The sequence below is a fragment of the Sus scrofa genome, chromosome 1, assembly GCF_000003025.6.
Source record: "Sus scrofa isolate TJ Tabasco breed Duroc chromosome 1, Sscrofa11.1, whole genome shotgun sequence".
Lineage (NCBI taxonomy): Eukaryota > Metazoa > Chordata > Mammalia > Artiodactyla > Suidae > Sus > Sus scrofa.
In genome coordinates, this window is record NC_010443.5 from 52,820,216 (window position 1) to 52,832,965 (window position 12,750).

Genomic DNA, 12,750 nt, shown 5'->3' on the forward strand with positions numbered 1-12,750 from the left:
AGAACTTTTCTCCTTCTCCTTGCCAATACTATTTTTTTAAACTTTGTCAGTTTCATAGATTTAAATAGTACCTTGCTATGATTATAAAGAACTTCTTCCCATTTATCTATTGGCCATTCTTAACTTCCTCCTAGAGTTAAATTTTTATTTATGCCTTCTGTCCAATTTTCTGCCAGCATGTTTTCTTACTAGTTTATTTTTATATGTTATGGACAGTCAACCCTTTGTCCATCATCATCTATGTTGCAAATATTTTTTCCAAGTTTTTTTTTTTCTGTTTTTGGTTTTTGGGGGTTTTTTTGGTTTTGTTGTTTGTTTGTTTGTTTGTTTTGCATTTCACTCTTTGTGGATTTCCAAGGGTTTGGGGGGTTGGTTTTTGTTTTTTGGTTTTTGGGTTTTTTTGCATTTCACTCTTCGTGGGTATATTTTTAGCTTCTGTATACTTTTGTAGATTTGTGCTTCTCAGCTTCAAAATGAGGGCTACTTAACTGTATTGTTTCTGAGACTCTAAGTTATAAAATGTTATTCTATTTATGTACTCACTATAAGCAAATAACCCATCAAATAGAGATCCTTCAAATAAGTATTGAACATCTATACTATGGTAGGTACTGAACTAGGCATTGAGGTTACAAGGAAGAAGAAGTGCTGTTGCCTGCCTTCAGTTTCCTACAGTTACTGGCAGAGACCAGCAGGCAAGCAGATTCCCACTAGCAGTAGTAGTCAGGGTTGTAACAGGAGAGTTCCTCAGAGTGCTGGGCACTAGTAGCGTGAAAGCAGCTTCCTTGCCAGCCTGGTGCTTAAGTTCTAGAGGCAGCTGAGAGTTGGCCAGGCAGGGAAGGGGGAAGGCTTCACAGGCAGGCCAGCAGCATTTTGTAGAGCACTTTAAAGCCAGGTAGCAGAATTTGATCTTCATTCTAAGTACTCAAAAAAAAAATTATTGGAATTCCCTGGCTCAGCAGGTTAAGGATCTAGTGTTATCACTGCTGTGGCTCTGGCTACTTCTGTGGCGGGGATTGATCCCTGGCCTGGGAACTTCCATGTGCCACAGGCATGGCCAAAAAAATTTTTGATCAGAAAAGTAATCACTTTAACATTTTAATCTGGTGATAGAATACAAAAGAGTTTAGAGAAAGGAAAGACAGGAGAGTGAAAAGCTGGTCAGTGTCTGCTGGGATGGCCAGGATAGAGGGAGCATAGGCCTGAACTAGGGGGAGATAGGACAGATGGGAAGAGGAAAATTGAGCCAGGATATTATAGAGCAGAATCAACATAACTAAACAACTCAGTGAATATGAGATGAAGGAGGCAATAAAGAAGATATTCACCTCTAAATTTAATATGCAATCTGTATCAGAACTCTAGGGGGTTTTTTGGTTTGTTTGTTTTTCTTTTTATAGCCACACCTGTGGCATATGAAAGTTCCCAGGCTAGGTATTAAATTGGGACTGCAGCTGAGGCCTACACCACAACCACAGCCACAGCAACACTGGATCGCTACCACATCTGTCATCTATGTACATCTTGAGGCAACACCAGATCCTTAACCCACTGAGCAAGGCCAGGGATCGAACCCATATCCTCATGGAAATTATGTCAAGTCCATAACCTGCTGAGCCACAATGGGAATTCCAGAACTCTGGTTTATTTTAATTGATAGATTTACTCTGAAGTTACCTGGAAAAATAACCTCAGAATTATAGATAATATTTTTTAAAAGGAATAACATTAAAAGGATATTACCCTACCTAGTATCTAGTGTCATATTGATGCAGGAATTGGCAAGAAAACAGCACAGAATCTAGAGACAGACTTCTCAATGAGTATATGGAAACATTTGGAGAATAACAGACTTTTATTTAGGTGGTATTGGAAAAATTGACTATAAGGCAGATTATTTTTCTACTTCACCACAGAGACAAACATATTTCCTGAAAGTTAAAGATGTATCAGTTAGAGTAGTGTCGATTATCATAACATACAAATCTTCAAATTCCAAAAACTTCTCAAAATAAAAATTCATTTCTTACTTGTGTGGCAGTCCAATGAAAGTGCTTCTTGCTGGGGGATGGGGTGTATGCTGAAGGCTCTGCTCTAAACAGTCACTCAGGAATCAGGCTGACAGAGGCACTGCCATCTTTAGTGTCAGGCTCCTTAAGCCATCCTTGGTACCTACATGCAGCTCTGGAAGATGGGAAAAGGGAGCACATCTAAGGCCATCTGATTCCTCTGAACCTAGAAATGCACACACAATTTCCATTCACCTTCTGTCAGCTAGGATGAGTCACATCACCCAGAAGCAAGCAGACCTGGGAAGTGTCATCCCTGATGGGCAGCCCATTCCCCCGGGATAGTCCTATACCCCCAAAGAAAAGCCTGCATCTGAAGTGGACACCTAAGCTACCTTTGCCACAAAGAACATTCTGAACAAAGTTCATACATTAACTAAACAGGCATATAAATACCCCAAATAAAATCTAGGAAATTTTCGTAATCTTGGGCAAAGTTACCTTCTAGATGTCTTGACTTCTATGACTTCTTAATGACATGAGATTCCAAATCTGTTAAAGAACAAAAAAAAAAATGATGTTTTGTCTTATTTTGTCAAAGATTACAAATTTATATCCCACGTTGTATATGAAAATGCTTAGAACAGTATCTTTCACACAGTAAACAGTATATTTTAGCTATTTTTATTACTATTACTATTTTCATCAGCAAGGAGAGAGAAAAATAAGTACTTCCATACATTGTTAGTGATAATTGTTATTATTTGGAGGGCACTTTGATATCAAAACTCAAAAGGTGCTGGCTTTCAACCCAATGGTCCAGTCTCTAGGAATCTATCCTTACAGAGAATACTTACGAAAATATGTATAATGGGATGTTCATTTTAGCATCTTTTTTTTTTTTTTTTTTTTTGTATTTTCTAGGGCCGCACCTGCGGCATATGGAGATACCCAGGCTAGGGGTTGAATCAGAGCTGTAGCTTCCAGCCTACACCAGAGCCACAGCAACGCGGGATCCGAGCCGCCTCTGCAACCTACACCACAGCTCAAGGCAACACCGGATCCTTAACCCACTGAGTGAGGCCAGGGATCGAACCCACAACCTCATGATTCCTAGTTGGATTCGTTAACCACTGAGCCACAACAGGAACTCCAAATTTAGCACCATTTTAATAGTAAAAATTAAAATAACCTAAGGTTCATTAATAAGGAATTTAATTATATAAATTTACTTCTTATACATGTTTATGGTTTTGCTATTTTATACCAGCTATTTTTAAATTTTAAAACAGATATTTTATTCAAATTATGCAACATTTCACTTATAGTGAGGCCACTGAAAAGAGCTCAAGGAATTGGAACAAAAAAGTTGGTAGAAGAGGGTGTAAACATCAGAAATGTAGTATTTGCTGCACTTCTGTGCTGCCCAGAGGTAAGAAAATGAAATGAGCTTAAAGTACAGGAGGGAAATTTAATTTAGCTATTAGGGGAAACTTTTGTGAGACTCTAACATAATTTACAAAAATTTTTAAAGCCTAAAGTCTTTAGGACAGTTTGTAGGTGTCAAGACGTACCCACTTTGTGGTTTACTTCTAGAAAATTTCTCTCTCCTAACAATCACTAGTTTAAAAGTGTTTGGCTATGCTTTGTTTAATCCATATGATTTAGTTCTTTCTTTTATGATTTTAAATTAAGGCAAGTATACTAAAATGTCCTTTCCAAAAGGTACATTATGTCATATAATTGTAGCAACAAAACACAGCTGTCAAGTTCAGATGTACAGTTGACCTTGATTTAACCCAGTCTTTGGGCCCTTGCTCAGGTAACCTTGGATGTGAATACACCTTATAATGAGAGCTTTTCAGTATTTCAGTGACTAATCCCATTTACACAGGGTCCAGGATGATCAATTTGTATTGATTTTGCCAACTATGTGATACTGGAGCAAAGTTCCAGTGGAGTCTAATAACAAGCTCTTGCACAGTTTCTATGTGTCTCAAATATCACTACAGTATTTACTTCATTTAAATCTTTACAATCTCCTCAAGTCTCAAGAATTCATTCATAAATCATTCTAAGTGATTCAGTAAGTGTGTGAGCCTACTTCCTAATACCTTATAAGCCTATGTTTCATATTTCTAAAGAGTTTATTGTAATCAATAACTATTTCTTCACTACTTCCTAACGTGTTCACTTCTGTTTTCTTTGGGAGAGACATTAAGAGCTCAGGATTACATGCTTTATTTTTCCCCATGAGATTTGGAGCACCTCTTTATTTATTAGCAGTTCTATTTTTTCTCTAACCCCATTTTCTCCTGATGTATCCATTAAAGTGCCATCTGTTTCAGTATCACTTTATTTCTGCTTTATTCCCCCTGTCCTTATTTCTTTCCTGAATGCTTTATGCAGTAACAGTTTATTCTTGCTTTAGTATCCACCTGCTTTGCAGCCTACCCCTTTCTCCCTCCCAAGACCCATCACAACTGCTTACCCCGTATACCCCTACTCAGGATTTACTTAATCCAGAAACAGTGTACCATAGCTCTTAAAGGCTTAGTTTAGGAGTTAAGTAAGGGCCCATTCAACCACTTACAGACACTGTGCTTGGCTAGTTGACCCTTCCAGCCTCAGTTCCTCACTCATAAGAAGACAATGGTAATAATACTATCTACTTCATAGGGTTGTTTGGAAGAATAAATATGACGTATCTCCGAGTTTCCCAATCTTGGCACTATGGACATTTGGGTCTGGGTAATTCTTTTTTCAAAGTCCTATTCCAGGCATTGCAGGATGTTTTGAAGCAACCCCTGCCTCTACCACTAGATGCCAGTAGCAACCCCCTTCCCAGTTATGACAACCAATTACGTCTCCAGACACTGCCAAATGTCCCCTTGGAAACAAAATTGTCCCCACTGGCAACCACTGGTGCACATGAAGCATTTAGCCCAATGCTTAGAACATAGTAGGGACTTGATAAATACTTGCAATAGATTGATGATCAGATGGACGAATGAATATTCATTTCTAATGCAAATGTCTAATGCAATGCTCGAGACTCAGTTAACATATGAGCAGATAAAACAAACGAATCTGAAGCCAGTGAATTCCAAGGCATGTCTATAGCTCCTACCGTTGAAAAAGTTCTGTCTTCACTTAAGACAACATTCCTAGGTTACAAAGAACATTTTGGACAGTGAACTGAGTGTACATCTTAAACTATCCTACCTAATTTTTCCCCAGCTTTTGGAAATGTAATTGACATAAACATTGTATAATGTTTAAGATGTACAGCCTATTAAGATGATACAATTATATGTTGCAAAATGATTATTAGTTAACACCTCATCACATCACATAATTACCATTTCTTTTTTTGTGATGAGAACATTTAAGATTCACTCTCTTAGCAATTTTCAAACATATAATACAGTATTATTAACTGTAGTCACCATTCTGTACATTAGATCCCCAGAATTTATTGATCTTATAACTGGAAGTTTTTAATTTTTGACCAACATCTCCCCACTTCTCCCCACCCCGACCCCCTGGTAACAATTGTAGTCCCTGTTTCTATGAGTTTACATTTTAGATTCTACATATGAGCAATGTACAATATCCGTCTTTCTCTATCTGGCTTATTTCACTTAGCTTAATGTCATCAAGGCCCATCCATGTTTTTGCAGACATTAAGACTTCCTTCTTTCTCATGGATGAACAGTATTTCAAAAGATAGATAGATAGATAGATAGATAGATAGATCTTCTTTATCCATTCATCCATTCATAGATGGATGTTTAAGTTGCTTCTGTATCTTGGTAATTGAGAATAATGCTGCAGTGAACATGGATGTGCATCTCTCTCTTCAAGGTCTTGTTTTCATTGTCTTTGGCTATATACCCAGAAACAGGATTACTGGATCATGTGATAGTTTTATTTTTAATTTTTGGAGATACCTCCATACTGTTTTCCATAGTGGCTGCACCAATTTACATTCTCACGGACAAAGCACAAGTAAGTGTTCCCGTTTTTGCCACATCCTTACCAACACTTGTTATCTCTTGCCTTTTTGATAACAGGCATTATGACAAGTAATGAGGTTTGATTAGCATTCCCTGGTGATTGTTGATATTGAGCACCTTTTCAACATATGCTGGCCATTTGTATGTCTTGTTTGGAAAAGTGTCTATTCAGATCTACTCCCCAATTTTTAATTTGATCATTTGGTTTGTTTGTTTGTTTTACTATTGAGTTGTACAAGTTATTTGTGTTTTTGAATATCAACTCTTTGTCAGATATGTGATTGGAAAACGTTTTCTCTCTGTCATTGTCTTTTCATTTTGTTGATGGTTTCCTTTTCTATGCAGAAGCTTTTTAATTTGCTATGGTTTCAGTTGTTAATTTTTGCTTTTTTATCTTTGCTTTTGGTGTCAAATTCAAAAAAAAAATCACTGCCAAGTCCAGTGTCAAGAAACTTAACCCCGGAGTTCCCATCATGGCACAGTGGAAACAAATTCAACTGGGAACCATGAGGCTGTGGGTACGATTCATGGCCTTGCTCAGTGGGTTAAGGATCTGGTGTTGCCATGAGCTGTGGTGTAGGTTGCAGATGCAGCTCGGATCCTGCATTGCTCTGGCTGTGGTGTAGGCCAACAGCTGTAGCTCTGATTAGACCCATAGCCTGGGAACCTCCATATGCCTCAGATGCAGCCCTAAAAAGAAAAAGAAAAGAAAAAAAAGAAACTTAACCCATATTTCTTCTAGGAGTTTTACAGTTTCAGGTGTTACTAACTCTTTATTCCATTTTGAGTTCATTTTTATGAGTGGTGTACCATGGTGGTCCACTTTCATTCTTTTGTATGTGAGCATCCAGTTTTCCTAACACCATTTATTGAAGATACTATCCTTTCCCCATTGTATATTCTTGGCTCCTTTGTTGTTAATTAATTAATTAACCATGTATTCATGGGCTTATTTCTGGGCTCTCTGTTCTGTTCCATTTACCTATGTGTCTGTTTTTATGTTCATGTCATACTTTTTTGATTGCTATAGCTTAGTAATATAATTTGAAATGAGAAAGTGTGATGTTTCTAGTGTTGTTCTTCTTTCTCAAGATTGTTTTGGCTGTCAAGGTCTTTTGTCATTCCATATGAATTTAGGACTATTTGTTCTATTTCTATGAAAAAGGCCATTTAAATATGATAGGGATTACATTGAATCATTGCTTTAGGTAGTATGAACATTTATCATGTTGAGGTACATTCCCTCTATATCCACTTTGTTGAGAGTTTTTATCATGAAAGTATGTGAATTTTGTCAAATGTTTTTTCTGCATCTGTTGAGGTGATTGTATAATTTTTATCCTTCCTTGTGTTAATATGATATTACATGGATTGATTTGCAGATATTAAACCATCCTTGAATCTATGGAATAAATCCTGCTTGATCATGGTGCATGATCCTTTTAATGTGGTTTGAATTCAGTTTGCTAAGATTTCATTAAGGACTTTTATGCTCATCATGGATATGTACTTTTGTTTTCTTGTGGTGTCCTTGTCTGGTTTTGATATCAGGGTGATGTTGACTATGTAAAATGAGTTTGGAAGTGTTTCCTCCTCTTCTGCTTTTTTGGAGAAGTTTGAGAAGGATTGGTACTTATTCTTTAAATGTGTATAATTCACTAATGAAGCCATTTAGTCCTGTACTTTTTTGTTGCTGGGAGGTTTTTGATTACTGATTCTATCTCCTTATTAGTAATTAGTATGAACAGATTTTCTATTTCTTCACAATTCAAGCCTCAGTAGTTATGTCTTTCTAGGAATTTAGCTATTTCTTCTAGGTTGTCTGTTTCATTAAAATCCATCTCTAGAAGTTTATCTTACTCTTTTGTTTCGAACACATTATTTTGTTTCTTCATTGTCCTTGACTTTCAGTGTTGGTTTCTGTGTATTAGAAAGAACAGCTGCCTCCTTCAGTCTTGAGAGACTGGTCTTGTGTGGGAGATGAACATCATTAATTAGCCTAGCCTTTGCTTCTATTTGTCTCTAAAACCTCCATGGTTGTCTAACCACCTTCCCTGTTCTTAGCGGCTCCCAGTTGTTGAATATGTGCCAGGACCCATCAGTCTCCCAAAAGGGAGGATCACAGCCAGCTCCCAGATGAAGGCCAGTTAGAAGCTGTACCCTCAAGCAGCAGTTGGGAAAGTATTATAGTTAGGCCCCATCCAGGGAGAAACTAGGAGGTGGGCATTTACCTGTTCCCTCTGCACTGGACCCAGTTATATGGCCATGGAGTGAGGGAGGGGGCTTATGGGACCCCTAAACCCATTAAGAACTTCTTTCTTTGCTGTGGTCCTGTGGGACTCCTGAGAGAAAGTCCTGTTGGCTGTCAGAGCCAGGTGACCCAGGAGTTTTCTCTCAAGCAGCATCTTCAAAAGCTGGGGCACCAGATGGATATAAAAGCTCCTTGAAGAAGATACTGGAAACTTGGAGCAAGCCAGAGGGAGAGGGCAGGGGAGGTGTCCAGTGGCTTCTGTGGCCTCCCTGGGTGCATGCTACATTAGAGGCCTGACCCACAGGCAGCAGTTTTCAAAGTACACAAGTAGAATCCTTTCAGGCAAAGACTGAGAGGTGGTCATCTCTGCCTGTACACTGAGCAGTGGATGATGGCTGCAGTGTCTGCTTGCACCTATTAACTCCTTCTTCTTTGTTATAGTCTTATGGTTCTCAAGGATGCAAACCCCATCGGCTCCCTGAGCTAGGTGTTAGGGGACCCATGCCTCTGGTGGGAGTCTTAAAAATGAAGTGCTAAGTGTGAGGTTCAAACCTTTAGCCTCTCAAGGAGAAGCTGAGAGTTGGAGGTCCCATTCTGTTTATTTGGCACTGTGCCAGGAGAGAAGGGTTTGTGGCAAGTGTGTATCTCATACTTTCCTGCCCATTTTGATGTGAACATTTTCATATTCTCCCAGTGACTCCCTTAGCTAGTTTTTGGATTTGCTTGAGAGGAAATTACTGCCTATGTAGCTGTTCATTTGGTGTATCTGAGGAAGGAAGGGAATTCAGGAGTCTCCTATGAAGCCGTCTTTAAAGTACCTACCCAATTTAATAAAAGGTAAATCTTAGATTTGCTTTTTATAAGCATTAATGGATAATGGCTATGAAGTGTTGCTATAGAATTCCATGCTGGTTTGATTCACTTAAGAGTATTTTAGATTGATATTCCAGTTATTAAGCCACCAATATGCTAAGAGAACAAAGGTCAAGCTACTTGTAAATGTTCATTACCATAAGTTTATTCTATCAACATTTATTGAGTGCCTATCACATTTCAGGCACTGTTCTAGATATTTGGGATACAAGTAGCCAACCTTGTGAAATGTCCATTCTGCTAAGTAATGAACTACAGAACAAATAAAAAGTATGGAGTACTCATAACTTATAAAATATTAACCTAAGAAATACCTAGGTGGTACTGGCAACAAAATCCCAGTGAATGATTGCAACCCAACCAGAATCATTTTTATGACTTACAGTCATTGTTTGCCATTTGGTTGTTCATTTATGATTTCATTTTATTGAACTCTTGCCTTTCAGATCTGAATTACAATGAGAGTGTTCAATCAAATCTGTGGTTACCTTTGCATATTTTGTGACTTAAAACATTTAGATGATGATTCACTGTGTGCATAGTTTTTTAAATTGTCTCAAACCCACAGGTTTCCTTTTATTTTTTCTGCATTTTGCCTAATGAACTAACTTTACAGCCTACTTTTTGTGCTGTACTGTAACAACTCTATAGCTGATTTTTTTTGAACTGATGCAATATATGCTTTTCATCTGTAGAATACCTAACCAACACATTTGTTATGGGAATTAAAATAATACAACATATGTTAAAAAAAAAAAAAACTTAGAACTAAGGAAAGTGCCTGGTACATAGTAAATTTTAAGTCTGTGTTTTCTGTACCCCTATACTAGCCAATTAATCATTTCAGCTATCTCTAATACTTTCACATAGTAAATAGAGTATTGTGCCTTTTTCTTTCCTTTGTACACATAAGGAAGGAGGGTATGAAAAATAAAAGCAAAATGTATATCCCGCAGGGCCACATAAGGAATGTCTCTTGTCTGAAAACCACTTGCCTCAGAAGTAAGTCCCTCCAAATGATGAAAACGAAGAGATTTCTTTCATATTCAACTCTTTTTTAAAGTTTTTCCTGATTTCAAGACATTGTTGTTGTTATAAAATTCCAACAGTCCTGAAATGAATAACTTAAGAGAGTGAAAAGTCCTTTTATCCATATGCTCACCCCAAGCTCTACACCTAGAGAGAAGTAATAGTATAATCCTCATGTTTTTCCTAGTTGTATAATTTTTTTATTAAAATAGACTACATTGTACATGCTACTTTGCAACTGACTTTAATGTCTTTGGTGCCTGTAGCGACATGTTTAGTCCCCTCCCACTCCCAACAGCTGCAGAGAGAGAGAGTTCAAGGATCCATTTGTGGCCCTCTGTGTATCAAGGCATGAAGTCTCAGTGCTCAAATCGGACTGGAAAAATCCCTTTGGCTGACGCTTGTCCTGCCAGCCCCTGTCCCTCTCTCTTCAAGTCCTGACCCAAAAGGGGAACCAGGAAAGTGACTCAAAAGATCTTCCTAGTCCACAGCATGGACCAGATCTTTGTGAGTGTAGGAAGGACTGAGCTGAATGAAGAATACACATCCATACAGCAGTTGCCCCTGAAGATCACAAAACATCGTAAATACAACACCCATGCAGGGGAACTCTTCTTGGCAAGTGGATGCCTGGTCGTGCACAGTCTACTTTGGAGCAGGAAGGACATTTTATTTGAGGATGGTAAGGTCAAGCTAACTGATTTTAACATCCCCATAGGAGGCCATTCATTTCCACTTCACTCCTCCCACTTCAAAGCCTACTTACATATTTACACTTGAAATGACTAAGTCCACATTTATCTTTCCTCTGCTTTCATTAGCTGCTCTTTTTAGCTCACAAAAGGGCAGATATTATTTAAGCCAAATGTCAATATGTCAAACATTAAATATCTATTCCCATGCAATATAATTACATACTCTATTGTAACAAATGTATTATTAATTTATGTGTGTACAAAACTGCCCATAATTGACTGACAGGTATAAAAAGTTCTTTAGGCAGAGAGCTTAGAATATTCAGACTCTGTTGAACAGTCTGTAAAGTTGCAGGCTCCACAACATAAGTAAATATTTTTTCAGAAAGGAGCTACAAGCTTCTTTAGCAACCAAACAAGTGACATGATCTTGCAAAGCAGCATTTTCCCAGCTGCGCGGGCTATGATGCCTCTGTGGCATCAACCAGGAAGCCCCAGTGTCCCCAGGCAGAGGCTCCTTCCTGCTGGCAGGAGCGTCCCTGCCACCAGAGATGCTATAGAGGGCTGCCCCACAGCCTAAGGCCCCCCCGAACACCAAATTTTCTGAAGGCCATGGTCTGGCTCTTGCAAGTTAAATAGCAAGTGGTCCAGAACTGCTTAAGTAAAGTATAGCATGACCAAAGGGGTAGGAACTAAAGCAGCAGGGGTCCTATGCTGCCATTTCCTGCTTCAGATATCACAGAGCCCAAGTATCACTATGCCAGGCCCAGACTGAAGCTCTGTATACTTGCGCCCCAAAAAGGTCAGAGAGACCCTTTCAGAAATATTGTTCTGAAAACTAAAACTTACAGCCATTTCCAACTCTTTCTTTCAGATACCATTGTTCTTATCGCTTCGATTGCAGTTGTTTCTGCAAAAACTCAGGGTAACATTTTTGCCACGTCTGCACTGCGAAGTCTCCGCTTCCTGCAGATCCTCCGCATGGTGCGCATGGACCGGCGAGGGGGCACCTGGAAGTTACTGGGCTCCGTGGTTTATGCTCACAGCAAGGTGAGGTTTGCTTTCTGAGCTACAGGGCAAGAGGTTTTAACTTTTTCATTGACTGCCATGATATTAACTTATCAAAAACAGACTTAGTCTTTAGAAATTGATTAAAGTAATTTGGGGACACATGGATTATCTAAAAATCATCATAAATATGCAAGAAGTAGTAAAACTAATGAAATCATACTCAGATTTTTTTTTCTTTTCAAAGATTTGTTGCCTCTAAAAATCTTTTTTTCCTTTTATATCTAGGAATTAATCACAGCGTGGTACATAGGATTTTTGGTTCTTATTTTTTCATCTTTCCTTGTTTATCTGGTGGAAAAGGATGCCAATAAGGAGTTTTCTACATATGCAGATGCTCTCTGGTGGGGCACAGTAAGTATGAAAATCTGTTTTTATGTATTGGATGTGGTGAGACATTTCCTGTGAATGAAGTGTAGTGATTCCCATGATTGGTCCCAATAAAAATGTAAACTTCCCACCAATAACTAGATGAAAAATATGCAGCACTTGTAATTATCTAAGGTGTTTCCCCATCTGTTAGATCCAACAAGGTCAAGTTCTCTTAGAAATCATCAGTAGTATTTGAGTACTAAACTGTTGCCAAAACAAAAACAAATAATTTTGTTACCTGTGATTAAAATGTTCATATGTTTGTTGGTTAGTTGGTTGTACCTTTGTAGAGGACAGCTTTAAGCCACCAATTGCTACATTGTTTTGCCACTCTTCAAAGTTTATCTGAGCTTAAAAAGGGCAGGGGATGGGGGGAAGTAGCTGAAGTTAGAGGACAAAAATTACGGTATAAAAAGGGGAAAAGAGAAGTGTGA

General features: G+C 38.3%; 1 protein-coding gene across 7 annotated transcripts in view; it reads left to right on the top strand.

The window, feature by feature from the left end:
- Positions 1 to 12,750, top strand: part of KCNQ5 (potassium voltage-gated channel subfamily Q member 5) — a 504,374-nt gene that overhangs the window by 384,884 nt on the left and 106,740 nt on the right. For all 7 annotated transcript variants that reach the window (XM_021073129.1, XM_003480275.4, XM_003480277.4 and 4 more), the window contains 2 exons: positions 11,751 to 11,926; positions 12,173 to 12,298. In XM_021073129.1, the coding sequence (XP_020928788.1) occupies positions 11,751 to 11,926; positions 12,173 to 12,298 (302 nt within the window). The remainder of the gene's footprint in view (positions 1 to 11,750; positions 11,927 to 12,172; positions 12,299 to 12,750) is intronic.